Source organism: Paramormyrops kingsleyae, chromosome 19 (assembly GCF_048594095.1).
Source record: "Paramormyrops kingsleyae isolate MSU_618 chromosome 19, PKINGS_0.4, whole genome shotgun sequence".
In the NCBI taxonomy this organism is placed as follows: Eukaryota; Metazoa; Chordata; class Actinopteri; order Osteoglossiformes; family Mormyridae; genus Paramormyrops; species Paramormyrops kingsleyae.
Window position 1 is genome coordinate 1,370,926 of NC_132815.1, and position 27,651 is coordinate 1,398,576.

Below are 27,651 nucleotides of genomic sequence, written 5' to 3' on the forward strand. Positions count from 1 at the left end.
GCATTTCGTATGCATCGATGTTGTGTGTGTTCATGAAGTCAGCCCAGTTAATATTGACAATAGGGAGGAAGGCGATCGGCCGAAATCGCAAAGACTGAGAAAGGAGAGAAAAGCGGAAAAGACGGGGACGCCCTGCAAGTAGCACAATCCGCGACAAGACGGGAAATGCAATCCGTTTCGGCCTATCGCTGTGTATGAGTGTATTATGATCTATGGGACTCGAAGGATTATTTCGTTAGCAAGCAAGCTAAAGGGTGCTCGGGGTCCGTGTGTCTGAGGAAGGCCGGAGTACCTCGCCGGTGTTATCTGCGCACTGCCCGGCCGTACCGGCTCGTCGGAGAAAGACGGAAAGCGCCAGCGTGCAGATACTGTGTAACAGGATCACTCCTTACCGCCGTATCCTCTGCGAAACATAGAGGAAGAAGGTAAAGTGCTGCCCTGCCAGCGGCACGCCGTGCACTCCGGCCGCCGCTCGCCCCGAACCGCGAAGCGCAGCAGCGGATGCCTACGCCTCGTCATTTTAAACGCCTAAAAACATCATTCTCCACAGGTTAAGAATACCAACGCGATAAGAAAGCAAGCAGTATTAAGGGTATGATTTGGGGGCTGTGTCGCAGCTTTACCTATGCATGGTTTAGTTATATGGTAGCTATTGGCAACGGCTAGTCGGAGCGCTGGTCGGTAACTAATGCAGCAGCGTAATAGCAAGACGATCATTTCTGAAGTGTAAGCAAACTGGAAAGTGTGCGTGTCTTTATATATTAGATTCTATTATATTTAAACACATACACATATCCATATGTGTTTAATACATTTTTTATTTAGGTTACTTTGATGTAACGAGCAAATGCAATTTCCGATTGAGATGTGTTGAAACCAAGCCCTCTTTTAAAATAGAGACCGTGTTAACAACTATGGTATTTCAGCTCAGGTTGTCACTTACCTGTGTGGTTAAATATACACCATAGTGAACCGCGCCTAGCTCGTTACCCCGGTGAGCGCCTGGGTTTGCCTGTTGACCTGTGAATGCTGCTGGAGATTGGGCAGGGACCGGAAAGTATGCGGCCATATCTCCACAGCTTCTAATTTACTGGCCCAGCTGAATGAATCCCTTAAGTTTATATTACACACCAGCTTTGGTGTTTCTGCAAATGTTCACCCACAGCCCCTGCTTGTGGGAGTTATCACATAGCTGAAGAACATGGATCTGTGGCTCTGCTGTCATTTATTTATCTGAAATCCTCATATCATTCAAGAAAAACCTTTATTGGAACTATAAATGATAACCGGTGCTTTTTCTATTCCTGAAATTTGTAGTATTGCGTATTATTTATGTTGGTTATCCACACTTTCTACACACAGATCAGTGCTCCTCGTGTGTCCATGAAGAAGGACCATTCAGGTGCTGCTTTTATGTAGTTCGTCCAAAAATGATCCACCCAGTTGGGATATGTTTGTGTTGAGTTGGGGGTGGGGGCCTCTTTAAGACCCCAAGGAAAGCACTCCGAGGTTGTTTTTGGCAGATAGACATGGTTTTTGCCTTCCAGGAGACCTCATAAGGTGCTTGGACTCTTTAGAGGGTTCCAACCACCACATTGTTCCTGGCTACTATATTTTGGTATCGGTCTTTCATCACTGTGTTGCTTGGTCTCCTGATGAACTCAGGGAACAGATCTGTGCTGATGAATATATCCCTTTTCTTGGAAATTTGGCCTTTCCCAGTCTTCCTTAGTCAGTGGACCGGGTGGTTTCTCCAACTGCTTGGGAATCTCCTTAAGTTGATGGGACAGAGGTTTGTGTCTCCAGCTTCTTTACTTTTCTGCAAGGAATGTGGAAGTGCTTTTTTTTAATCACGCGTCGACTGACGTAGGAGACCTTTTGTATTATTTTAAATGCAGTCTCTGGTAACATCTTCATTTTTAATGGTGGATGCAGTTCCATCCATCTGTCTCCCATAATCTGTTATCTAGAACAATGCTGCGGTTATCAGGGAACCATTCCCAGGAAGCGTAGAGCCCAAATCAGCGGCAAACTCCCCGGTATGGGATGCAAGTCCATTGCAGGTTACGCAGTAACCTTAGAAAGACCCGCACAGACACAGGAAGAACTTGCAACTTGGGTGTAGTTATGAATGTTCTTAAGTTTATGACGTGCTGAAATGTCATCACATTCTCCTGTTCACTCTTCTTTTATCAGCTTTTTTTATTGATGTACTGAAATGTGATGTATAACAGGCTGGGTGATAGGGCTGCTGCTGTGAAATCGACGTAGCTAAAGTTGTCTAATTTAAGGTCGGCAGCTTTAGCGACCAGGATGAATCACCTTTCATCAGTGATTGGGTGCGAAGGCCCATTGTGGTGTCAGGGTGGTTATTGTCAGCACTGTCTCTTGCTGTCTCAAGGCCGTAAAACCTCATTGAAGCCTGACTATCTCAAAGTAAGCCTTCAAATCACTGAATCAACACTGGAATATGGGCATGAAGTATAACAGAACAAAACAATAGAAAAGTTAAAGGCTTCAGCAAACATCTTCATTATAGTTGTGTTACGAAGGTCAGTTTTTCGAGTGGATTTATAGGTGTTCTGAGAAATCTTAACAGAAGGAACCTTGGAACTGGATCTCAAAAGAAGTGTAAATTTCTTTGCAAGGGAGACCAGCTTAGAAAATAGATTAGGAATCATGATCTGCAGTTATATCAACATTGCCGAAAGGGAAGGAGGCAGCTGATGAGGTAGAGTATCCATTAATGTTTTTGCAAGACTTTTGCAGTATCTGACGCTGTCAGATAAGGTTCTAACCCACCTTTCTATGAATGGCACTTTGCTTTCACCGAACCTAAAGGGAGCTGCTTTTGCTGCCAGAGTTACGGCCCCTGTAAGGTTATTGCTTTTCCCCAAAAAGTGCACAGAAGTTAGGAGTGATGGGCACCTGCTCACCACAGGCTGCATTGCTTGCCATTATTCTTCGCTTCTCCACAGCTCTCCGGGAGCTTTTTTTATTAATGATTTACCGATGAGCTCCGGAGTGCTTCAGGTGTGGTGAGCCAGCGTGAGGCTTCAGTTGACGCCCTGGTCTGGGATCATGATTATTCTCTTTGCCTGCCAGGCCTGACCTAAGGTCTCCTGCAACATTCACCGCAGCTGTAAACACATGCCCTGTAGAATATTATGGTTAATTAGTCCTACTGTGGGACAGTAGCGGTCTTTATGGATGTAAATATCTCCTCACTCCCTTCCTTGGTGGTCCTGACATCAGGCTGAGTCTGAGAGCTGTGGCATAAGGCATAGTGCTAATCGTCTCTGGCTTCCTCCTTTGTTGTTTCTTATAATTTTACTTGAAATAACCTTTATTAATATTCCGATTATCCAGTGTGGAGTTTAAGGGAAGATAATGGTAGCACTTCTCCAGCTGATGCACTGTTCTGTTATGTTGAATTATACAGGAAAAGCATGATGTCTGCTAACCCTGTTTAGTTCTGGTGACTTAAGATCTTTAGCTGGAACTGAGCTGCTATTTAAATTCATTAATTCCACTGTAATAATAATACAGTAGCATCCACTGTCTACGTTTCTGCATTAATTGATTTATTTACACGTTGTCTTGGCTGTGACATTGGCAGTCATATGGTGATTATGAGGGCCAGAGGTTAACGTTTAAAGAATTTAAAATCTGTCTGGAGTGTCGGCTGTTCAACACAGCCTTACTTTCTGTAATTTAAGATTTATTTAGATAGACTTCTCTTCAAAACTGGAATTGTTTAAGTGGCCTGTTATAATTATCAAAGAATGGTCACATGCTGCCGTAAATCAGTCCCCCATTGTCTATAATCCTGGGAGATTTGTATTCCCGGATGTTGTTTGAAAACTCACTCGAGCTGAGTAGTTTGCTCAGTCACGGTGTTGGCGAGTGGCTTAACCGAAGCGGTTCTGCGTCCTGTGGGAGGCTTTTCCCGGCATGTTGGGGAATGAAGAGTGGAGAAGCATGAAGAGCTTGCTCTGGCCTCGGCTCTCGGAAGCAGTCCGCCGGCCGCACCGTCAGCGGTCCTCCAGCCACCGGCAGCGGTCAGCCAGCCGCCCGCACCGGCAGCGGTCAGCCAGCCGCCCGCACCGACAGCGGTCAGCCAGCCAACAGCGGTCCGCAAGCCGCCCGCACCGGCAGCCGCCCGCACCGGCAGCTGCCCGCACCGGCAGCCGCCCGCACCGGCAGCGGTCCGCCAGCCGCCCGCACCGGCAGCCGCCCGCACCGGCAGCGGTCCGCCCTATCAAAGTCGTGTGCTAAGGATGGCTTTATCAGACCAGAATTGCAGTGGGGGACAGTGTTCTGTAGCTGATTGAAACCGTACAGGAGCAGGTGGAGAAGAAGGGGACAATGGAAGCATGTGTTGCCGTAGCCGTTTGGGAGGTGCAGAGACCCAGAGGACACTGAGATCTCCCCTCAGTCCCCTCCTGGAACAGCGTGGTTGTTTGATTCAGTCGTTGGTCTCCATCTCACCCGGATTGGCTGCACTCCCTCTGAGCTGTGGTGAACGGTAATGTGTGCTGTGTGTTTGGGCTTCTCTGTGGCTTTATCTCCGTCGTTTTGGATTCACGTGTAAAATACACAGCCCTGAGTGTTGCTGGTGACTCACGGCCCAGTCAGTGTGCAGGGCCGTTCGGCTCGGCCACACCGTAAGGGCCTGGGTTTACGCTGAAGCGCAGTGGACCTTCCATACCATGAAGAGGAACTAGGCATTGCGAAAGACGTCATGTCTGTTGACACCCAAAACAGGTTTTTTTTTTTAATTCTTGGGGGGGGGGGGGGGGGTCATTGTTCCAGCTTATACGGTAGCTGTACCAGATCTTGCCCGATGGTGTTACCTCACTAAGTGCGTGGGCTCCTCGAGCTGCTCCAAAACAGCTTGTGGCACCACAGTTTGTTCAGTCTCATCGTAAAACACGCATGCTGTCATCAAAATTCTGGGTGAGCCGAAGACTGAATTATGTGGTACTATATAGGCTGTCCGCTGTGTTGTTTCCCCATTCTTTGGTAAATAAAGGTGGTTTTCAGTTAAAAGCCATGACAACGAAATGTTGCATACAGTCGATCCATGTGTCTTGGTGGGAATCGAGAATTTCTTGGCTGCCCTCTGCAGCTCGGAGTACGCGATAGTCAGCAGTGCCCTGGAAGTCCTGACCTAAGAAGGCATCCGTTGGGGGTAAATGCGGAAAATGGCCAACTGACTGCTGCGTAACTCATTTTGAAATCCAGCCTTATGAATTCTGCATTTTCTTTGGTTTAAGCTTGTTTACTGCTGTGAGATTGTTGCAGGCTCTATTCAAACATCTTAACTAATGTGTTTGTATTAAGTACCTACCCCGTTGTGACCTCTGCTGTGGGCTTTTGGGACAGGACGGGGGGCCGCGTGCCTGTCTCCTTTGACCGCCCCCCTCCCCTTCCTGTCGTGCCCGATCAGGAGGTCCTCTCTGTGGGTGTCCTTGCCCTCTTCCTCTCTCGCTTTGTCAGGATCTCAGTTTGTGCTCGAGACGGTTGGCTTAGCCCACAGTGTTTACATGTCCTGCTTTCCGGCCTTGCCCTCGACACGGAGCGGACCCAGCCTTGCCCTCGACACGGAGCGGACCCGACCTTGTGTGCTCCGCTCACTGCCTGTAGTCCTGCATGTTGCTGTGATAAAGCACTTTGTAAATCAGTTTGTTTAAACACTAAATGCACTAGAATTTTGAAAAGTAAGCAATGGTCGGTGGTCTTTGCCATTTTATGCTACCCATATGCCTCCATTTGTGGTGCATGTATATATTTTTAAATGTGCATATATTAATCCTCCAGAATGCAGCATTTTCCATTTCTTTACATTCAGTTATACTAAGGAGTAGGGATGTAACGAAACTCACGATTCTGTACGATTCACGAGTTCACAATACAGTTTTCTCACGATTTTTTAACAGAATGAGCTGCAGACAAATTTAATTTAAAATATTCCTTTATCTTTCTATACTGTGCAGAATGTGTCCTCCTCTTAACAGTGCAACTGAAATTGAATAAAATACAGTTTAAAAAGAATCCCAAATCAAAATAAATTTTAAAATCTTCAAACGGTAACGCTTTACATTAACTGCACCTTCATAATGCTTTTATACTGCATTCATAAAACATTCAGAACACCTTCATAATGTATTCATTAAGTATTCAGAAATCATTCATAAACATCATGCATGTATACTTTCACATCCTAACATCCCTTAACAGCTGTAATATACATTAATAAAAAACATTATATAATAATAACATTACTGTATAATCATATAGTGTTAATGTGTATTAAAGCTGTTAAGGGATGTTAGGATGTTACTTGCATGCTGCTTATGAATGTTCTATGAATGCATTATGAAGGTGCACTGAATGTTCTATAAATGCATAATAAATGCATTATGAAGGTGCATTTAATATGAAGAGTTACCAAATAAACTAAGGCTTGCATGTGCAGCTTTTTAGCCTGGTTTGCCCTTATAATAATCTTCGCTCTGGCGGTGGTGAACTGAGCTCACTGTGGTGCCGGTGGACATGCTGAAGCATGTTCGTTGTGCTATTTGTTTATGTTATCAGTCTTTTATATTGTTTGCATGCAGTTTTTGTCTTGTCTGTACTTTTCTCGCCGTTTTCGTTCGTGATTACCGGAAAGCTAAAATGCTGCCACACCGCCAATTTAAGACCGGGGGTGTGTCCTCAATTTCAGATTCGCTCGCCATCTCTCGTTCGGTCAAAATCAAAAACATACAACGTCGACGCGAATACACAGTGACATCTGAAGTCGAACTGACGTCGTGAAATCAAATGTAATATCACACCAGTTTTCCTGTTAAGTAAAGTACCGTGAAGTACTCCTAAAGTAGCGATTAATTTTTTGCACTTCAGCCAGTTTTAATCGTCATACATTTACATAGATTTTTAACCGATTCGCGATTCATCGTTACATGCCTATTAAGGAGTTACTTTTGAAAGTTAACATGAGCATGTTGGCAGTCTAAATACTGCAACTTTAGTTAAAGTACTTTGAGTACTTTGTTGAATGTAGCCCCTAATAAAGGCTGTTTTGCGGAGTATCCCACAGCATTGATTGTGTTGCATATGCTCTTTTTCCCCAGAGTCCTGAGGGAGTAGGTATTGAGCTTTCAGCTGGCATATCCTACCCTCATCATTGCTGCCCTGTGTTTGAATGTGCTGGTTGGTCTGTCTGTCTCACTTCTTATACCCCATCCTTTCTGGTCTTCCCTCCCCAGCAGGGCTATGTCCTCAGCAGCCACCACGCCCCCATCGGTGGACAAAGTGGATGGATTTTCTCGGAAGTCTGTCAGGAAGGCCAAGCAGAAGCGCTCACAGAGTTCCTCTCAGTTCCGATCTCAGGGCAAACCCATTGAGCTTACTCCGCTGCCCCTGCTGAAAGGTATGGACCTCTCGCCCCCCCCATCCCCTTCCCGCCCCGCCCTGCCGGCCCTTTCCACTGGAGTCTGCCTGGAATGCTGTTGATAGCCTGGTTCCACATGTGGGGCCTGTGTAGCTGGCAGTTCGCTTTGGTTTTCTTTCCTGCTGAGTGCTTAATTGATGAGGCCTCTCTTGCCGTGTTCTGCTGTGTTTTTGCGGCTGTTTGTGTGATGAATTCAGCCTTGTGACTTTCCGTGTTTCAGTGCTCCTGCGTTTGTACTTTACTGCTGTCTTAGATGCATTTTGGTGAAGGATTGGGCTGACTGCGTTCACAGCAGAACTAAACTGGAACTGACATGCATTCCATGTGTCATCTCCCCTTCTAGCTGTAAAGATTGATTTTTAAACACATGACATGCAAATTTTCAGACTTGTTTTCAATATTTGTATAATTTGAGTGAGTGGCTTGATTACACAACATAAAGAATTTCTTAGTGACTTAGTCGTTTCCTGTCTGATTTTCTGGGTGTGTGGGGTTTTCTGCATGGGGCTCTGTGCCTGTTTAAGGTGGAGTCAACGTTGGTCCCCTTTATTAAGTTAAGCAATTAACTAGCAGTGGGGGAATCAATTCATTTACAAATCGCAGTGCTTTGAGGTGGCGATTTTTGTATTTGCACGAGAGTTAAAAGTTGATTTAATCAATTTAATGATGTTGGTCACTTGTGTTACTAATGATACAGTTAAGGGGCCGACATGCAGGTGTGTGGCAAGGTACAATGACGAATAATCACATTTGTGGCAAGGTACGGTGACGAATAATCACGTGTGTGGCCAGGTACGGCGATGAATAATCATGTGTGTGGCCAGGTACGGCGACGAATAATCACGTGTGTGGCCAGGTACAATGACGAATAATCACATTTGTGGCAAGGTACAGTGACGAATAATCACGTGTGTGGCCAGGTACAACGATGAATAATCACGTGTGTGGCCAGGTACGGCGACGAATAATCATGTGTGTGGCCAGGTACGGCGACGAATAATCACGTGTGTGGCCAGGTACGGCGATGAATAATCACGTGTGTGGCCAGGTACGGCGACGAATAATCACGTGTGTGGCCAGGTACGGCGACGCCACCATCTCAGATTAAATCCAAAGTCTTTGCAAACTTTGAATTCTGTAAAGTATCGGACACCTAGACACGAGTATGGCTGTCAACTTGGGTTCATAGTTTGGTTCAATTTTGAAATAGCAGAGAGAGAATTTGTCTTGAAATTATTATTAAAACTGTGAACACAATAATGGTCTGTCAATAGTCCGTCTGTCGACGTGACTCAATAACCACCTACACTGTAAACATAAATATATTAAATAAAAATTTAAAAATATATAACTTCATCATGATGAATGGAATCCATTGTTTCTGTAGTGACTAACACCCCTATTATTGAGGGTGTATTGTGACAATATAAAATAAATAAATGTTATTTAAATTTAAATTAGTTTCATTTAAATGACTATTGATAAATAGACTCTCAGACTCTATGGGCGGGCTCTAAACAAAACATAACATCTCATTGGTTACATTGCAAACTAAGTCACATCAGATCGATCTGTGCATAGTCGGTTAAACTATCATTTCTAACCACGTTGTGTCTGTTCCTAGCTGAACTTATTTAATCCGTCTATCCGCTCTCTTATTGCTTTTACACAATCAACAAAATGTATGGAGGCTTGCTTATGACATAACGATAAAAATGACATTGATGATAATGACTGACATAATTTTAATGGTTGCCGGTATTTAATTGGTTGTTTAGACAATCATTTAAATAGGTTATTTACATAAACATTTAAATAATGTATTTATAAACAATAATTTAAATGACTATTTAAATTTTAATTTAAATAATCATTAAAATAGTATATTTATTTATTGAATATTTTCACAAAATACCCTCCATACCCTAAAGCCTTAGTTGTTATTTCTTGGCAGAAGTTCCTTAAATGCCACGGGAAGACTAACTCGCTCCGGCCGAACCCACACTCGGATGATGCCGTCTCGAATGAGAGAGCATGTTGGATGTGTTTCCAGTAACATATCCCAGTTTAGGTATAACAGAGCCGACACGCAGTCTTGGACTAATCAGCTACTATCTCTGGTGTTGCTATAATTTAATGGGAAACCAAAATGTTCTCAAAGTACTTGGGTCTTTGAGCTCTGTAGCACTAGCAGTAAGCAGCTCACAGCCACAATTAGCGTGATGTTTTCTGTTTTGAACATCTGCTTGTGAGTTTAAGTTTCGCCCGTGTCATAAATGTATTCATTGGGTTCATTGAAACAAAATGATGCAATGTTTCCTCTCGGATGGTTTTTCAGTAGTGGGGGCAGGCTCGCCGGAGCCACCCCACCCTCCACAAAAGGGTTTTGTTGTCCCTGAGTGATACGTGTGCATAGGACCCTGGCGGTTGGATTGAGTATCATTAGGTATTAAATATGAAATAAAGTCACACTTCACTGGAAAACATTGGGACATATTTATTTATACCGTTTAATACACAGGTGTCAAACTGCAGTCCTGGGGGGCCGGAGCCCTGCACTTTTTTGGGTTTCCCCTCATTTAACACACCTGATTCAACTCCTTGTGCTAATTACCACACAGCTCTTGAGCTGAATCACTTGTGGTGGAAGTGGGAAAGAGCTAAGCTACACAGGGCTCCGGCCCCCCAGGACTGCAGTTTGACACCCCTGGTTTAATACCTAACGCCTCGACCCACTACTTACTGAGGCATTCTGCCCCTCTGCTTCCTCCCGCTTCCCTCTGCTCTCCTGCTTCACTCACTTCTACTACTCCTGCCTGTCTATTTGTATTACCTGTCTAATTGTATTACATTTGATAATGAATAAGATAATTCTCTCACATCACAAGTATTTGATCACACAGCCGCATATTGTAATAGACACCTCTAATATTACTTTTTGTAGAACCACAAAGCATCTTTCCCTTCAAAACTTCAGGGCATAGCTATTTTTGAGGTATTTTTTGGGGTCTACTAGAACAGATTTACCTGCTTCAATGTTCCAAAAACATTTTTCTCATACAGTCATTTCTAATTACCCTCTGTCTGAAATGCTCTGTTAGAGCTTTAAGCTCCATCCCCAATGAGCCCATTGTGCTCTGATTGGTCAGCTTGCCATACATAGTCTGCCATTGGCACCCCTTTCTCCTGCTGCATACTCTATGGCCAATAAGGATTTTGTTACAAGGTTGACCTCCCCATGTTACGGAAATAAGGGCTGGAATTCCACCAAGGTGTTACTCCTTTTGGCGTGTACTCTGGGGCTTAAGACTTTACATGCAAATAAAGCAATATAACACACTAAAAGGTAGGGAAAACTGCTCTGTGCTCAAGGCTATGGGCACCACTGCTACACACAGACCAGACCTCAAAGCTGTAGACAGGAGCAGCATTCCCATGTAATGAGAGGTCAAAGGTCAGCTTCTCTGTGGGTGCAGAGAGGCATAGAGTGAGAGGTAAAGGGACATGAACCTACGTAAACAGTGGGGGGGAAAAGGAGAGCAGACATGCAGAGACTACCTGGTTCACTGCTGCCAGGGTGATAGTGGTGGCATGTCCCACTTCTGAAGATGGTAGATTGAAGTTCTGTGTATGTCACAGAAGGTGCTTTCTCACCGAAGTTCAGGAACCTGGTGCCAAGTTCCTGGCTACTTTCAGTGGCAACTCTAAATTTCGTTGTGTTTAATACTACGTATTTTATGCAATGACAAATAAAGCTTCTAATCTAATCTAATCTAATCTAATATGCCGTTTGTGACGTTTATGCTAAATAAGAATGGGTGACACAAAATTTTGTGGATTAAACTTCACACACAAAGTTAGCAGCACCGTAACTAAAGACCGGCCCCTGTCACTGCCATTTTCTAAAGACCGGCCCCTGTCACTGCCATTTTCTAAAGACCGGCCGCTGTCACTGCCATTTTCTAAAGACCGGCCGCTGTCACTGCCATTTTCTAAAGACCGGCCGCTGTCACTGCCATTTTCTAAGGACCGGCCGCTGTCACTGCCATTTTCTAAGGACCGGCCGCTGTCACTGCCATTTTCTAAGGACCGGCCGCTGTCACTGCCATTTTCTAAAGACCGGCCCCTGTCACTGGTATTTTCTAAAGACCGGCCCCTGTCACTGCCATTTTCTAAAGACCGGCCCCTGTCACTGCCATTTTCTAAAGACCGGCCGCTGTCACTGCCATTTTCTAAAGACCGGCCGCTGTCACTGCCATTTTCTAAGGACCGGCCGCTGTCACTGCCATTTTCTAAGGACCGGCCCCTGTCACTGCCATTTTCTAAAGACCGGCCGCTGTCACTGGCATTTTCTAAGGACCGGCCGCTGTCACTGCCATTTTCTAAAGACCGGCCGCTGTCACTGCCATTTTCTAAGGACCGGCCGCTGTCACTGCCATTTTCTAAAGACCGGCCGCTGTCACTGCCATTTTCTAAAGACCGGCCCCTGTCACTGCCATTTTCTAAAGACCGGCCCCTGTCACTGCCATTTTCTAAAGACCGGCCCCTGTCACTGCCATTTTCTAAAGACCGGCCCCTGTCACTGCCATTTTCTAAAGACCGGCCGCTGTCACTGCCGTTTTCTGTGGCGGAGGGGGAGGGATTTAGTCAGGTTATTCACCACAACATTTAGTAATGCCACAACATTTATTATTGATTTTTAAATCTGGCCTGTAGATTGATCTTCTTCTATTTTCTGTACAATATAAACAGGATGTAATGTCGTTCCATTAATCTGTTTGACCGCTGGCACCCCACAAGCACAGCACGTGGCTCAGACGTTAGTCAGTTCTCGGTAATGACAATAACATACAAAGATACGCAGCTCAAAATTTGCACCACTAATATGTATGTTTGCTATAGTTAAGTGACATAGACGTACATGATGAGATGGAAAAATGACAGGAAAGCCAGAGCAGAGGAATATGCATCTCATTGTAATTGAGATGTTTTGTGTTTTCTCTGCCACTTCTGTCCATTTTTCCTTGTGCTTCTGTAGAACTTCTAAGTTGGTGCAGGTGCTTGTGGTCAATCAGCAAAGTTTATCACTATAAGCCTGGGGCTGCATGACTAAAGTTTTTTTTAAAGTCGACAGTTATGCCATGGAAGTCGTTGGCATTGACTGTTTGCTGATGACAGGTGAATAATGAGTTTGCCGTGTCCTGGAGGCTTAGGCTGTAAGTGGCTCGAACCTTGAGTCTTAACATGGATGTGGAGCTGTAACTGGCAGCAGCGGGAAGCGGTATGAATGCTAACAGCATGTCCGAGTTCCGCATGACAGAGCTGACAGACACAGTCCTGCTCTATATCCGCTACTCTCTCCAGTGCTAGTGTAATTAACTGGGAAACTACCCATTATGACTGACTATAACCAGCATTTGCCGTAATCAGCTCTCAGCCATACTCAGTGTGTGATGTTTTCCGCGTTGAACATCTGAGTTTGGGTTCCTCTTGTGTCAATAAATGTTGAAAAATTAAACTGCTTAATCGATCCCTTCACAAGTGTAGCCTCGAGGTGTTTGAGGGATGTCAGGCTAGTTTTAAGTTAATATTGACACTTAATGCTGCAGAGCCCCTGGTTTGAGCTAACAAATCAACCAGCATGTTATTGAGATAAGAAGAATATCTTACTTAGAGGTTAAGTGTCAAGTAGATATGGCAGGTTGTTGACCATATAACCTAAATATTTGCCTGGTGCCGCACATTCCTGTCTAGTTTGCCATTTACAGGATGTTGAGCTTGTTACGTTGCATGGCTCGGCTCTGAGACCGGGTTCTCTCATATGAGGTGTGTTTACTGAACACGTTTGCAGGGGGAGGAGCAAGTTCAGTATGAGTTCACATGCTCCGATTTCTGTTTGGACCTGGCCAGAGAGCCATGTGCTCAGGAGCGTCTAACCTCTCCCTCCTCCTTGGCTGTGACACAGTGCTGCTGTTGTGTAACCCCCATGATTTGGCCCGCTCACACAGCAGGCTTCTGTGGTTAAGTATGCTCTAACAGACGCGGGCAGCAGATGTTACCGGAAGCTGGAGCGGATGGCATGCAGAGGGTAGCCTCACATGACCCTGGGCACCCCCTACATGCCACACACGATGCTCTTCTGCCACCCTTCACCCTGTGACCCTCTGGCATCAAAACAGCCGTGGTGGGCTTGCTGTCCAGAAGGCCAGATGCAGCGCGGAGCCAGAGGGATAAGCATGTGCGATTTACTTCGGCTGTTTACAAAGGCCATGTGCTGCACATCTGAACCTCAGCAAGAGCTGATGTTCTGTCAGAAGCCCTGTACAACACTGGATTGGGCCTTGCTGGTTTGGGCCTTGCTGATTTGGGCCTTGCTGATTTGGGCCTTGCTGATTTGGGCCTTGCTGATTCGCTGACCACACTGCGCTAACTTGGAAGTTATGTGGAAGTGCTGGGAAAAGAGAGAGGTGTAGTGGGGCAAAAATTGAGCAGGTGGAATTGATGCATTAAAAATAATTCCATGTACCTTTGTGTTTCTGTCTCCATATTTCTAAATCGAACGATAATCGATATACTCTTATTTAATGTCGCCGGCGGTGAAACTTGCCAGCGGTTGATGGTGGAATAGCATTTAAGTGAGTTACATTGTTTTTTATTCTGTGGAAAACAAAAGATCGATCTGCTTGCCCAGTTGAAATAATGAATGATGAATTATATCATGTCAGGGGTCACATAATTCAAAATATAATTTTTGGGGGTGGGGGGGGTGTAGTTTTCTATGAAATTGTGTGAAGTTTAACCTACAAGCTTTTTGCGCCTCCCATGCTTATGTAACATAAAGTTCACAGTTCCTGTTGTGTGGTGGGAAAATGCAAAAGTTCCTGGTCAAGACAGCCCTTGAACTCAGAACCAGGAACTAGGTTCCTGACCTTTGGTAGGAAAGCACTTGTACTGATTATGTTTATCAGCCAGCAGCAGCTAATGTTACGGAGCAAGTTATTTTCTGCTGTCACTACGGGGAAAAAAAAATCATTCATCTGCTTCATGTGGTGTTGACATGAAAAGTGATCCATGCCCTAATCAATGCATAATGGATAAGCTTGTTCTGTAATTTAATTATTTAAAAATGAAAATGAATTAATGAATGAAAATGCTATTAAATATGCCTTATTATTAATTAATGAAAATGACAAGTAGTAATAGATTATGACCCTGTCCGTCAAAATGACAGGTAACATAGTTTAATACAACATCTGCTTCTAGCACACAACTGTCAGATGCTGGTGTATGTTTATCAGAGAAGGAGGTTAGAATCTGCTGTGCCGTCCCGATGGCAGGGCGTTGGCTGTAGTTACACGGCTCTGGTTAAAGCTCTATACTAGCAGCCTGCTAGTTGGTCATCGTTTTGACTGAAGCCTTAACCCTCCTAAGCTGCTAGAGTATCTGATAGGCAGCACTGGCAGTGGAGCCTGGAGCCGTCCAGTGCGTCTGACAGGGAGGGGGAGAGCCAGCTGCTAGCATGGAACCGGCGCTCTGCTTATCTTGCGGTGCGAGCCTCGATCGCCGGCAGGTTGTTGATACTGTAGCCATGGTTTCTCCAAACAAGGCCCTCTGGTCAGAGGTCTACAGAATGTGTCATGGACGCCTTTTTATTCGTTCGTGCTCCAGGAAGCTTCCTCTAAGGCTGCTTAGACACCGGCATGGCTGACAATGCCCAACGCTGTGGTAACTGGAGGTCCAATGCTAATTTGTGGTGATGAGTTCCCGGGTTGGGGCACGTCATGCTGAGAGGTACCAGAGCCATCTGTGACTGTTACTGCATCCCTAGCCAGTCAGGGTCTCCCGGCCCGCACTGCATTCCCATACGAGGTGGGTCGATGCCCGGACGTAAGCCATAGGCTGGGTGTTCCTGAAATCCCAGATCGTGGCAGGCCTCCCTGCCGGGCGCTGAAGGATAGGGACTGGTTATAAGAAGTGGGTCTTAGCTATGGTCTACTTTGTCAATCCTGAACAGAGGGGCTCCTCGAAATGGCACATGGGCACCTGTTCCAGGGGCACTGCCAGCCAGTGATGGCACTCCTTACACCTTTTTCCAAGGGTCTGTAAACCTGAGCAGGAGCAGGGAGTCTGACTGGGGTACCGTAAACAATCACTCTCCTGGCTTCTTTCTCAGGGGGAGTCCAGAGCAGAGCTCCGGGGGGAAGGCTAGCAGGATGGGGGTGGGCAGGACAGTGGCTGTGTGCTGGGAGAGGGAGGCCGCATAGGGGCCGGGGGGGGGAGGCAGGCCGCATAGGGGCCGGGGGGGGGAGGCAGGCCGCATAGGGGCCGGGGGGGGGAGGCAGGCCGCATAGGGGCCGGGGGGGGGAGGCAGGCCGCATAGGGGCTGGGGGGAGCCTCCTGACCGAGTCCCGTCTCTGCAGGGCGGCTTGTGTGACAGTCAGGGCAAAAGTGCCCATTTGGAGAATAGTGAGCTGTTCTGCAGTAGCGTGAAAGCATTTGGAGAATAGTGAGCTGTTCTGCAGTAGCGTGAAAGCACTGCTGTGACAAGGCATGTAACAAGGTAACAAGTCTTCCTAGACTGGCTTTCTGCTTGCAGGTCTTTGTTCCATCCTGACCCTCATAATAAGTGAGGTGTGACTAGGTTATTAGGAAGTAATCTGCCTGTAATAACTATACCAGGCCTTTTTGCGGAGTACGGGGTACAACTGCATTAATTATATACAGCCACAGAAAAAATTAAGAGACCGCTCTATATATAATTTTTTTTACATCTGCATTTTTAAGTCCTGGTTTAATCCTGGTTCTGCTTGCAGAGGCTACGCTGAGCGACAGGTTGCTTCCAGGTTCAAAATACCTAAGACAGCAGTACACAAGAATAAGGTGAAGCAGGAGACATTGGGACTTACCAGAATCCAGCCAGGAAAAGCGCGGAAGCGACTTTGTAATGCCAGAGATGACCGTTAACTTATCCGACAGTTTCTTATGAATCGGAAGATGACATCAAGTGACCTTTGAAAGAAATGGAAACATTAAGTACAGGTGTGAAGGGCACTGCTAGGACAGTTCATATCAGGCTCCTAGAAGCAGGACTGCAGTCCCATAAAGCAAGGAAGAAGCCCTTCATTAATGAGAAGCAGGGAAGAGCCAGGCTGCAGTTTTCAATAAAAAATATTACACACCTGTAACTTGAGAAATGAGTGAAACAAAAAATTGTGCTGTGGTCTCATTTTTTTCTGCAGTTGTATTAATAAGTCAACTAGAACAGATTACCTTGACTCTGCTAATTTGGGCAGCTCAAGCAGTACTATAAAATTACTATTTATTTTATCTTGCCATTACTTTGGATGTTATTCAAATGTCAGAGCAGTGCTCTGCATCTCATAAGAAGGACAATAAATCTTTATGCTTTACAACATGGAGTTATATTGATGCATTGGGAGTCTGGGTTTATAACTAAGTGCTTAAGACTGCCTTGTGGAGTGACACATCCCACCAAATGGGGGCAGGAGGCATCTGAGGGGGAAAGGGCTGTTCTTCAGTGTTGCCTGGTAACAGGATCAGCACACAGTCAGTACTGAACAGCTGCTCAGTGTTGCCTGGTAACAGGATCAGTGCAGAGTCAGTACTGAAGAACTGCTCAGTGTTGCCTGGTAACAGGATCAGCATGCCTTCAGTACGGACGAGCTGCTCAGTGCTGTGGAATGCTGGTTTCATTAGATTAAAAATAGCTCCTATATCTTTGATCTCTCAAGGCAAAATGAGTGCTTTGCCACTTAGATTTTTGCTTCTGTGATAAAATCTGTTACAGGGAATAGACAACGTGAACTTATGGTTTATTTGTTGGTGAAACATTAAGGAACTGTTAAATTTTTGGTGGTGACATCGTCATTTTTGTTTTTTTACTGCTGATTTTGTTTGAACGTTGTCTAAAATGCAACCAGATTAAAAATGCCCATAACAGACTGTATATGAGCATCTCCAAGGAGCTGGATTTTGACATTTATAAGCAGCCTGATTTATACTTCTGTGTAGATTCTATGCCGTAGGTAGCCGTGTGTCCTACACCGCGCCTTGTGCCATGACCTACACCGGAGCCTGAATCGCACCCCCCCAGAAATGTGACTGCAGGCGTCAGGCCGCAGCATAGGCCAGGGGTGGCCAGTCTCATCCACAGGGGGCCGCTGTGTGTGCAGGTTTGGGATAACCTGTAGGTCAGCTGTTCAAACCCAGGTGTGAGGACTCTTCAGCCAATCAGTCCTCTGATTAGTGATGTAGGTGCACGTCCAGAACATGGTGACTGAGGAGCAGGATACTGAAAGCTGTACAGTAGCCTGTAGAAACTGAACAATATTTATTTTAGGCCAATGGTTCCATTTGTCCCACTGGATAATTATCTGCAAACCAGAGAAATACGATTGCACATCTTTACCTGATAGCCTTATTTTATTTTTATCAACTGTCTGGCTTTGCCGCGGTTACCCAGGTACGGAACATAACCTTATAACCAGCCAGACGAGAACCGCCCCTGCTCATGGTTTCATGAGACCATGACCGGAACCATAGCTTTGTCATTGAAGACGGTAATGAAATCTGCATGACACGCTCTCTGACGGATCCCTGGTCAATTAGACTCTTCCTTTCCCATGACTCAATAGACGCCCCATCATATTTTCTTTCAGTATAGGAACGGCCTCCATGCAGATGGATGTGATGATTGCCCCTTTTGGGTTGATGGCCCATCTTGTCTTGCAGATCAGATTCCCATTTGCTGTAGTATGTTCAGTGATGGCCCATACTGTGGCTTTGTGGCCAGCATCTTTCAGTCAGACTTCCAGGGCTTTAGATTCTCGTTTGTGACGTAGGAACCTTGGAGGGAACTCCTGCAGCATCAGCTCCAGCACCCTTCCGGACCCTTACCCCCCCCTTTGTTGGGGGAGTTTGCATTCCCTCTTTGCTTGTGTAGGTTTCCCATGCTGCTGTTCCTGTCTAGGCCGTACTCTGCCTCATCCTGTGTGTTTCCTGGTACAGACTTCAGGCTCTCTGAGACCTAGCGTTGGGAGAGCTCTTCTGGATGGATGAATGGAGTAGTTGTAGATGATGTTCTCTCTTTCTCCTGGCTTTCCTGCAGACGTTCCGGCGTTGGAGCAGCCGGAGCTGTTCCTGAAGAAGCTGCAGCAGTGCTGTACGATCTTCGATTTCATGGATACGCTGTCGGACCTTAAGATGAAGGAGTACAAGCGCTCCACCCTTAATGAGCTGGTGGACTACGTCACAGTCAGCCGGGGCTACCTGACGGAGCAGGCTTACCCAGAGGTGGTCAGAATGGTGAGGGGCTCCGTCAGTAAAACCCAGAAGGGCTTCTTTGCACCTAGCGGTAGTCTGGCCCCTTCCCAGGTCATGGCTGTTCCTATTGGGTGGTGGAATGTCACTCCAGATGAAAGGCGGGAATATCATTTGATGAAGGCTCCAGTCATTGTTTGGACGACTGTCAAACAGATTAGAGCAGAGTTCTGCTCTGCTTACTCTGTGGGCAGCGTGTGGCTCAGTGGGCTATGCCTGTGTGCCTGTAATCAGAAGGTCACCGGTTCAAACCCAGCCTCAGCACGTCTGCGGGTCCTTGAGCAAGGCCCTTAACCCCCAGCCCGCTGGGCGCTGCTACAGGTGGCTGCACTAAAGTATCTTATTATTATAATAACAGCACAGCATAAAGCCAGCCAAAGTAATGGCTTGAAAAAGGCCAGGTGGCATCCACACTTTCTGTAGCGATGTCAGTTATTATTTGGGTAACTTGCAGGTGAAATCAGGGTCATCTGGAATCCTAGTGAGACCCAGCCACGTCTGCTATGGATTTGGGGCCACGAGGAAAGGGAACTCCTGGATGCACACCATGACACCCCGTAAGCCCACCATGGGCCCACACACCCTCAGACACTGTGGGGAAATTTAGTGACCTAGGCTTTGGACCACAGAAGGACATGTGTGAGAGACCTGCATCTACAAGAGAATGGGGATGAAAAAATATGGTTTACATTTTGTAATCTTGCTCAGGTTAAGACAAGGAAGTTAAATTCACTGCCCTTGAATAGTAACATTTAGATTACCTTTTTATACAAGGTTTTATTTTTCTTTTTACTTAATATGTATCCATTATGATTCATTGTTACATTAATAATTCACTATTTTAAGAAATCCTCTAAATGCAGATTTGCTTTTGAAGTTAACCCTGAGCTCTCCATTAGGGGGCAGCAAAGCACCACTGCCAACATGCTTAAGGCTGGTTCATACTTCTCCGCAGAAGCACAACACTCGCGTATCCACTCTGCGTGTGCGTACACGGAAACGTTCATAGTTCTCCGGTCAAGCCACGTACTTTGCACATGCGCACAACGTGTTGTATTTGTATTTTTAAAATACAGTGGTACCTCAGTTCTTAATCAGAACTCGAATTGCTTAAAAGTCGAACCAACCAGTTAAAAAAAAAAAAAAAAGACCTAGAACTCGATCTGAATCTCAGAAGTCAAACCATGAACGCCAACCTAAGAACTTGTACGTGCGGGGAAATGAGTCACGCGGCACTTCTCTCAGCGTAAACAAAGGGTAACGCTTCAGTCTCAGCCTCGCATTAGCTGTGATAGCATCGTGCATGTTTACACTATAGCTGAATACATATATTTAGATAGTAAAAATTCATTTAGACAATGATAGATAGTAACAGTATTTATTATTATATAATAAAATAAATTTTAAAATAAAGATTTCTTATTAATTATTTTAATATGAATAATAAGCCATTAATTCATTGAATTATAATAATATTGTCGGGCCGAGCGGGGACAGAACGGAGGCAAAGGCGCAGACGTCAGGGTATCGGGGAATACGGGGTTTAATTACAGATAAGGCAGGCAAAATGCAGACCGACAATACAATGACCGGACTGGGGAAACAAACTGAAACACGAACGAAATACAGAGGACTAATGACAACAACCAGAAACAGCTTATCACACGGGGATCCAGGGGCACTGTGATGCCAGGTTAACGAGGGGGTGTGGCACACGGAAGGAGCGGACGATCGGGGCAGGACACATTGTTTGGATACATTTATTTTCTTACTTTACAAATTACTGTTTTGATAAATGTGCTTAGATGTGTTTAGTACAGTATATGCTCTTCTTGTTTTATCCGGTTCATTTTGTATTTAAATGCTAAAAAAACATATTTAGGTGTAATTTGGGGGGGCCGGGAACCAATTAATTGGTTTTCCATCATTTCCTATGGGGAAAATTCAATCAGAAATCGAACTTTTTAGGATTCGACCTAGAGTTCTGAACGGATTAAGTTCGAGTTCTGAGGTACCACTGTAATGTAAATTATTCTGATATTCCCTACACACGTACCACAGCAGTGAGTTTTGTGTCCGTTTCCCTATGTTTTACAAATTCAGAGCCAGCTCACAGGGTTGCCAACTTCGGTCAGCTGGCTGGCATAAGATTTTCAATTCAAGATAGGTCTGCACTCACACACACATTTACACATATGTAACAGTTTTGTTATATTGTAAATAGTCTGTAGGGTTTGCAAACTGCCCCAACACTCGTCAGAAACAACCATGTTGCTGTTTAATGTGGTTGCTAGTGAATCGATCATGTGCAGTGTGTGCAGAGCTGCACATACACCACTGCAGTCCGCTAGTACGCGTGCGGAGAAGTATGACCCAGCCTTTACTCTTGCGTTCTCTTCTGAGCCGTGCCTGTTTTGGCCTTTCACCTTCCTTATTTCCCCAGTGCTCTGCTTCTCGGTGCGGTTCGTGAGTCATGTGACCCTCTCTCGCCTGCTGCCCGATGGTTCTGCACCCAGCAGACATTAACCTGGCTTTCTGATGCACACTAGGTGTCCCACAATATTTTCCGGACCCTTCCTCCCAGTGACAGTAATGAATTTGACCCCGAAGAGGACGAGCCGACGCTCGAGGCATCGTGGCCACACTTGCAGGTAATGGCTGCTTGTCCTGGCAGCGGGGGTCTTCGCGTGGCTGTCGTGAGCACCCTCTGCTTCAGATTGGGGGGGTGGGTCAGTCATTCTAATTATTCTTGAATGAGTCTCCCAGTCTTAACACACTATCTGCCCCCCTGCCCTGTTTGCTTTCGTCTTTGTTTGGTTTGATTTCAGCATCTGTCTTCTCCTTCATACCTGCATCAGTTTATGGCATTAATCACCCTTTCTGGTTACAGTAGGTCCCCCATCTCCGCGGGTGATTATGTTCCAAGACTTACCGGCGATAGCCGAGATTATGGATAACGGCGAACAGTTCACGCACATTACTTACATTAAGACATTACTTACATTAAATGCTGTAATAATGAAATGCATTGTACATTATAATACAGTGCTGTACTCGAATAAAAGGGATTCTGAGGTTTTAGCGTAATTCTCAAATGTATTACATAGCAATGACAAAATATGATGCATGACGGGATGACGGAGCAACGCAAATCATGCTTCTTATTCCCCTCAAACCACAAAGGAACAACAAAACACGTTTTGCAGTGAAAAATATTGCATCATGTATTTGTACATAACCTGCGAAAGGAAAAATTTGTTCTAAAACAATCCTGGTCTGTTGTGCCCACCGACTTGCAGCCTGTATTCAGTCGTCATGTGCTTTGAAACTTATGAACCAGTTATTTCTGGAATTTTAAAACTTTTTTTCAGTCCGCAGTAAACCGCGGTTACTGTAGCCATGAAAATGGGGGTTTTATATATTTAGACTTTGTCCACCCTGACCTTGGCTATATTGGCTATAAGTTGTTTAATTTTAAAATAAGTGTTTCCTTGTTTTTCTCCTGACTGCCGGGTCGTAATAGTTGATAAGCTGTACTGTTCCTGCTTTTTCTGCCATGCTGGTCTTATTTAGACGAGCTTCAGGGAGGCGTCGCAGCTTTTCCTCGGCCTGCTGTCCTGGAGAATAAGCCTCTGCTTTTCTCTCCCTGTAGCTTGTATATGAGTTCTTCATTCGCTTCTTGGAGAGTCAAGAATTCCAGCCCAGCATTGCCAAAAAATATATAGACCAGAAATTTGTATTACAGGTGAGTTTCTTTTCGAGATGGTTTCCACCTGGGCTCTGTCTGTCTGTCTGTCTGTCTCTGTCTGTCTGTCTCTGTCTGTCTGTCTCTGTCTGTCTGTCTGTCTCTGTCTGTCTGTCTCTGTCTCTGTCTCTGTCTGCCTGTCTCTGTCTCTGTCTGTCTGTCTCTGTCTCTGTCTCTGTGTCTGTCTCTGTCTGTGTCTGTGTCTCTGTCTCTGTCTCTGTCTCTGTCTGTGTCTGTGTCTGTGTCTATTCTCTCCTGCTGCCTGGTTGTGAGTGAGCCCACCCTCTTGTGTCTCTCTGTCCCTCTCGTCCCCTTCCAGCTCCTGGAGCTCTTTGACAGTGAGGACCCCCGGGAGAGAGACTACCTGAAGACAGTCTTACACAGAATTTACGGGAAGTTCCTGGGACTGCGGGCTTTTATACGAAAACAGATTAACAATATTTTTCTACGGTAAGCAGTGGGGGTGGCCGCTGTCGGTGTAATGATGAGTGACGTCACTATGGCGACAGCCTCCAGCTGCATCTCTGACACCTGCCTTCCAAACTCTGCCCCTGCAGTTTTGTGTATGAAACTGAGCACTTCAATGGGGTGGCGGAGCTGCTGGAGATCCTGGGCAGGTAGGTGCCCGTGTCCAGCAGGGAGATGCTGAATGCCTGGCCCCCATAAGGCAGGAAACTCTAACTTACCGTACACTGAGTTTAGTCAATTTGCTGAGTAATGCACCTTAACATTTTAGTGTAACATTTCTACTGCGAGACAGTCGTTTTTGTTTTTTTTCCCCCTGGTTTGCACTGTTTTTACTTAATTTCAGTCTTGTGTCCCTCTGCCAGTTTTATGAGATCATTTAGAAGGTACAACGTACCTTCTGTTCCTCGCATGGTTCCTCAAACTTCACCATGCCTCTGGTCTATAAACCCTTTAGACAGCACAGCTGCTGCTCTCCTTGCCGTCACTGGGCAGGGCCCCGCAGGGTCGGCTTGGATCATGTGTAACTGCGACTGACAGGCGCTTCCTCTTGCTCCGCCCCCTCAGCATCATCAACGGCTTCGCCCTTCCCCTCAAAGCAGAGCACAAGCAGTTCCTGGTCAAGGTGTTGATCCCGCTGCACACCGTCCGGAGCCTGTCGCTCTTCCATGCACAGGTGGGCCGGGCCAGGGGGGGTGGGGTGGAGCTTCCACTTTACCTGGGGCCTCTGCTCTGTGAAAGGGAAGCTTGTTGGAATTTGTCGTCATAAATCAAATGGGCTGTAGGTTGTAATTCTTTTTTATATCTCTTCCAGTTGGCCTATTGCATCGTACAGTTTCTGGAGAAGGACCCAACACTAACAGAGCCGGTAATTAGTACGTCATGGAGCAGACACATTATGTAGGAAACGGGCTGGATTTTACAGTGCTGACATGCTTCTGCTCTCTTTCAGGTTATCAGAGGTTTGCTAAAGTTCTGGCCAAAAACATGCAGTCAAAAAGAGGTAATGATCTGATATGTTCTGCGGTTTTCGCACTTCTCCCTGAGAAAAACTATGTCAGTACTCTGGGCCTGAGCCTAGCAGGTCCCCGTAGACGGTCTGCGGGCCTAAGCCTAGCAGGTCCCCGGAGACTACCTGCAGGCCTGAGCCTAGCAGGTCCCGGAGACTGCCTGCGGGCCTGAGCCTAGCAGGTCCCCGGAGACTGCCTGCGGGCCTGAGCCTAGCAGGTCCCCGGAGACGGTCTGCGGGCCTGAGCCTAGCAGGTCCCCGGAGACTGCTTGCGGGCCTGAGCCTAGCAGGTCCCCGGAGACTGCCTGCAGGCCTGAGCCTAGCAGGTTCTCGGAAATGGTCTGCGGGCCTGAGCCTAGCAGGTCCCCGGAGACAGTCTGCGGGCCTGAGCCTAGCAGGTCCCCGGAGACCGCCTGCGGCCCTGAGCCTAGCAGGTCCCCGGAGACGGCCTGCGGGCCTGAGCCTAGCAGGTCCCCGGAGACGGCCTGCGGGCCTGAGCCTAGCAGGTCCCCGGAGACGGCCTGCGGGCCTGAGCCTAGCAGGTCCCCGGAGACGGCCTGCGGGCCTGAGCCTAGCAGGTCCCCGGAGACGGTCTGCGGGCCTGAGCCTAGCAGGTCCCCGGAGACTACCTGCGGGCCTGAGCCTAGCAGGTCCCCGGAGACCGCCTGCGGGCCTGAGCCTAGCAGATCCCCGGAGACCGCCTGCGGGCCTGAGCCTAGCAGGTCCCGGGAGACCGCCTGCGGGCCTGAGCCTAGCAGATCCCCGGAGACCGCCTGCGGGCCTGAGCCTAGCAGGTCCCCGGAGACTGCCTGCGGGCCTGAGCCTAGCAGGTCCCCGGAGACTGCCTGCGGGCCTGAGCCTAGCAGGTCCCCGGAGACTGCCTGCGGGCCTGAGCCTAGCAGGTCCCCGGAGACTGCCTGCGGGCCTGAGCCTAGCAGGTTCTCGGAAATGGTCTGCGGGCCTGAGCCTAGCAGGTCCCCGGAGACAGTCTGCGGGCCTGAGCCTAGCAGGTCCCCGGAGACCGCCTGCGGCCCTGAGCCTAGCAGGTCCCCGGAGACAGTCTGCGAGCCTGAGCCTAGCAGGTCCCCGGAGACCGCCTGCGGGCCTGAGCCTAGCAGGTCCCCGGAGACGGCCTGCGGGCCTGAGCCTAGCAGGTCCCCGGAGACGGCCTGCGGGCCTGAGCCTAGCAGGTCCCCGGAGACGGTCTGCGGGCCTGTGCCTAGCAGGTCCGCGGAGACCGCCTGCAGGCCCACTGTGTTCACTAGGGTCTCCCCTAACCCCGCACCAGGTGATGTTCCTCGGCGAGCTTGAAGAGATCCTGGATGTGATTGAGCCCACACAGTTTGTCAAGATTCAGGAGCCTCTCTTCAAGCAGATCTCCAGATGTGTCTCAAGTCCACACTTCCAGGTGAGCCCCCCCACGTGGCCTGGTTGCATTTGTGATCTCTGATCCTTTCCCAAAAAGCATAACTGTTTTTGGAGAGTTGTATGTTCCTTCCCTTTTCCTGGAAGATATATTTTGAGTCTGTGACAGGATTGTGTCTGCTCAGTACAGGACGAGAGAAGCTCTGGACATGTAGCGTGTGAGAAAGTCCAGATCTAAGGTCTGATGTCGTCCGCAGGTTGCTGAGAGGGCCCTGTACTACTGGAACAACGAGTACATCATGAGTCTGATCGAGGAGAACTCGGCTATGATTCTGCCCATCATGTTTGCCAGCTTGTACCGCATTTCCAAAGAGCACTGGAACCCGTGAGTGACCTCCCTGGTGCTGAGTCGCTCCCTAATCCTTCCATCCCGGCCGCTTGAATTGGAAGTGTGCTGTAGCCTTTCCATGCTACTATTTGGAAGAATATTTAGTTCTTTCTTCTCTTTGCTGAGTTTTATACTCACTCTGTGGTTTGCTGTTGTTCACATGCAGGGCTATAGTAGCCCTCGTCTACAACGTGCTCAAAGCGTTCATGGAGATGAACAGCCTGCTGTTTGACGAGCTCACGGCTTCCTACAAGTCTGAACGTCAGCGGTAAGAGCAAGTGCCCGTATGACCTCCATAGCGTCAGTAAAAATCAGAAGGACGAAGCTTTGTGTTTCATTGGCTGACGTGTCGGCCCAGGCGTTTCCGAGCTGTCAGCCATTCAAAAACCTGTAAAGTTGTGGTTAGTGGGCAGTGTTTTGGGCAGTAGAAACCAGGTTGACTCCTTGACAGTATCCCTCCACCCTCCTGCAGCGAGAAGAAGAGGGAGAAGGATCGAGAGGAGCTGTGGAGGAAGCTGGAGGACCTGGAGCTGAAGAAGGGCGTCCAGAGCGACGGCATCATACCCACTTAACAGCGGCGGGTGCTGTGCTGTGCAATGGTTAGCCCCCCCTACTCTGCCCGCCCCCAGGCAGGTGGAGGACACCCCCCCCATCGTGCGACTTACTTTATGGTAGATCCAAACATCAGTTTCATTATTTCAGCCACAGTGTAAATAACTTTTGTCCTCTTTTTTTTTTTTTTCCTCCCTCTTAAAAATATTATGCTAAACGAAAGACGTAAAAGGACAAAACACGTAACAAACGGAAAAGTTTTGTGGCAAAAACAGACTTTGGACTGTAGAATTTGAACTTTTTTTCTGTAAAGGAAAAAAAAACACAAAAATTATTTTAGTAAGCTCAGCCCCAACCCTCCAAAAAAAAAAATTCTTGCACCAGCCCCCTCTGCTCTGATGAGCACCTTGTACATTTACCTCATTTGGGAACTGGGACCCCCTGGCTCCAGAGGGCACAGGTGTGGGCCAGATGGGGCGTGTCCTACACCCTTGGACACACCCACTCCTAGGACTCCTCCCTCTCTCCTTCCTCCAGCATGAAAGATCTGCTGCCAGGTTCTCTACTTCTTAGCAGAGCAGGACCCATAACAGGAAGATGGTTCTTCACCCAGAGGACATCATAGCTCAAGAACCAGGTCCCAGGGGGACCTCAGGAGGAACAGAGAAAACCAAAAATGAAAGTTAAAATTCATCTAAAGAACTTTTGTTTTCTGTCTTCACTTCAATTTTTTGAGTTACATCACTGGAGATCTGCCAGCTGTGTGTTCCTGTGGGTTTGTCAGCATGGTCTGCAGGCTCTGCTGCTTCCAGGCCGTCAGTAACCTGTGAAGTTGACCTTTGCAGGTGGAACGGTGACCTGCAGCCCTTTGAGGTTCTGGGTTCCTCTGGGGAACCTCGAGTATTGAGGGGTGGAACGCTCCATATCTCGGTTTTCCATAGTATTAAGATTCTATAAAATGTTATTAAATGCAGTACACTGATATCTTTTCTCTTAACAATTTAGACTATATTTTAATAAGAACAGTTCATAAGAGGTGAAACGAAAGGAGCCCTCCTGGTATTCTCGCTGTTATTTTTTTACCTTTTTAAAGGGTGGGGGTGTGGTTGAGGGAGGGGCTCAGCTCGGCGGGGTCAGAGAGCTGCCGGAGAACTCCATGTTGGATCCACTGTACTGTTCGCATTGAGCCCTTTCACATTCATTGAGTGCTTAAGGATGGGCCAGGTATGAGAGCATCATTTAAAAAGGGTTGGATAAATAAGGAAAAAAATGTCTAATTATTTTAAAAATAAAGAAATATTAAATTAAACTTGTTTTGTGATAAACCA

General features: G+C 46.9%; 1 protein-coding gene across 4 annotated transcripts; it reads left to right on the top strand.

Annotated features, from left to right (window-relative positions):
• Positions 1-27,651, top strand: LOC111844459 (serine/threonine-protein phosphatase 2A 56 kDa regulatory subunit epsilon isoform). 4 transcript variants are annotated; one of them, XR_002838389.2, is made up of 15 exons: positions 1-425; positions 7,275-7,438; positions 18,588-18,784; positions 21,349-21,450; positions 22,452-22,544; positions 22,864-22,994; positions 23,102-23,161; positions 23,577-23,685; positions 23,824-23,877; positions 23,962-24,012; positions 25,307-25,426; positions 25,641-25,768; positions 25,938-26,039; positions 26,244-26,400; positions 26,547-27,651. XR_002838389.2 is itself a non-coding variant. In XM_023812951.2 (15 exons), exons 2-14 carry the CDS (start codon positions 7,282-7,284, stop codon positions 26,341-26,343), a joined length of 1,404 nt encoding a protein of 467 aa, XP_023668719.2. In that variant the 5' UTR covers positions 1-425; positions 7,275-7,281; the 3' UTR covers positions 26,344-26,370; positions 26,547-27,651. The 4 variants fall into 4 exon arrangements, 3 of the variants coding, with proteins under 3 accessions (XP_023668719.2, XP_023668718.2, XP_023668721.2); XM_023812951.2 differs by having other exon boundaries at positions 26,244-26,370; XM_023812950.2 differs by having other exon boundaries at positions 26,244-27,651.

Excerpts from the sequence above, each read along its gene's own strand:
- LOC111844459 (XM_023812950.2), top strand. The coding sequence starts at position 7,282 with ATGTCCTCAGCAGCCACCACGCCCCCATCGGTGGACAAAGTGGATGGA. Across the intron at positions 18,785-21,348 it reads ACCCAGAGGTGGTCAGAATG|GTGTCCCACAATATTTTCCG; the intron begins GTGAGGGGCTCC and ends GATGCACACTAG. Across the intron at positions 22,995-23,101 it reads ATTAACAATATTTTTCTACG|TTTTGTGTATGAAACTGAGC; the intron begins GTAAGCAGTGGG and ends CTGCCCCTGCAG.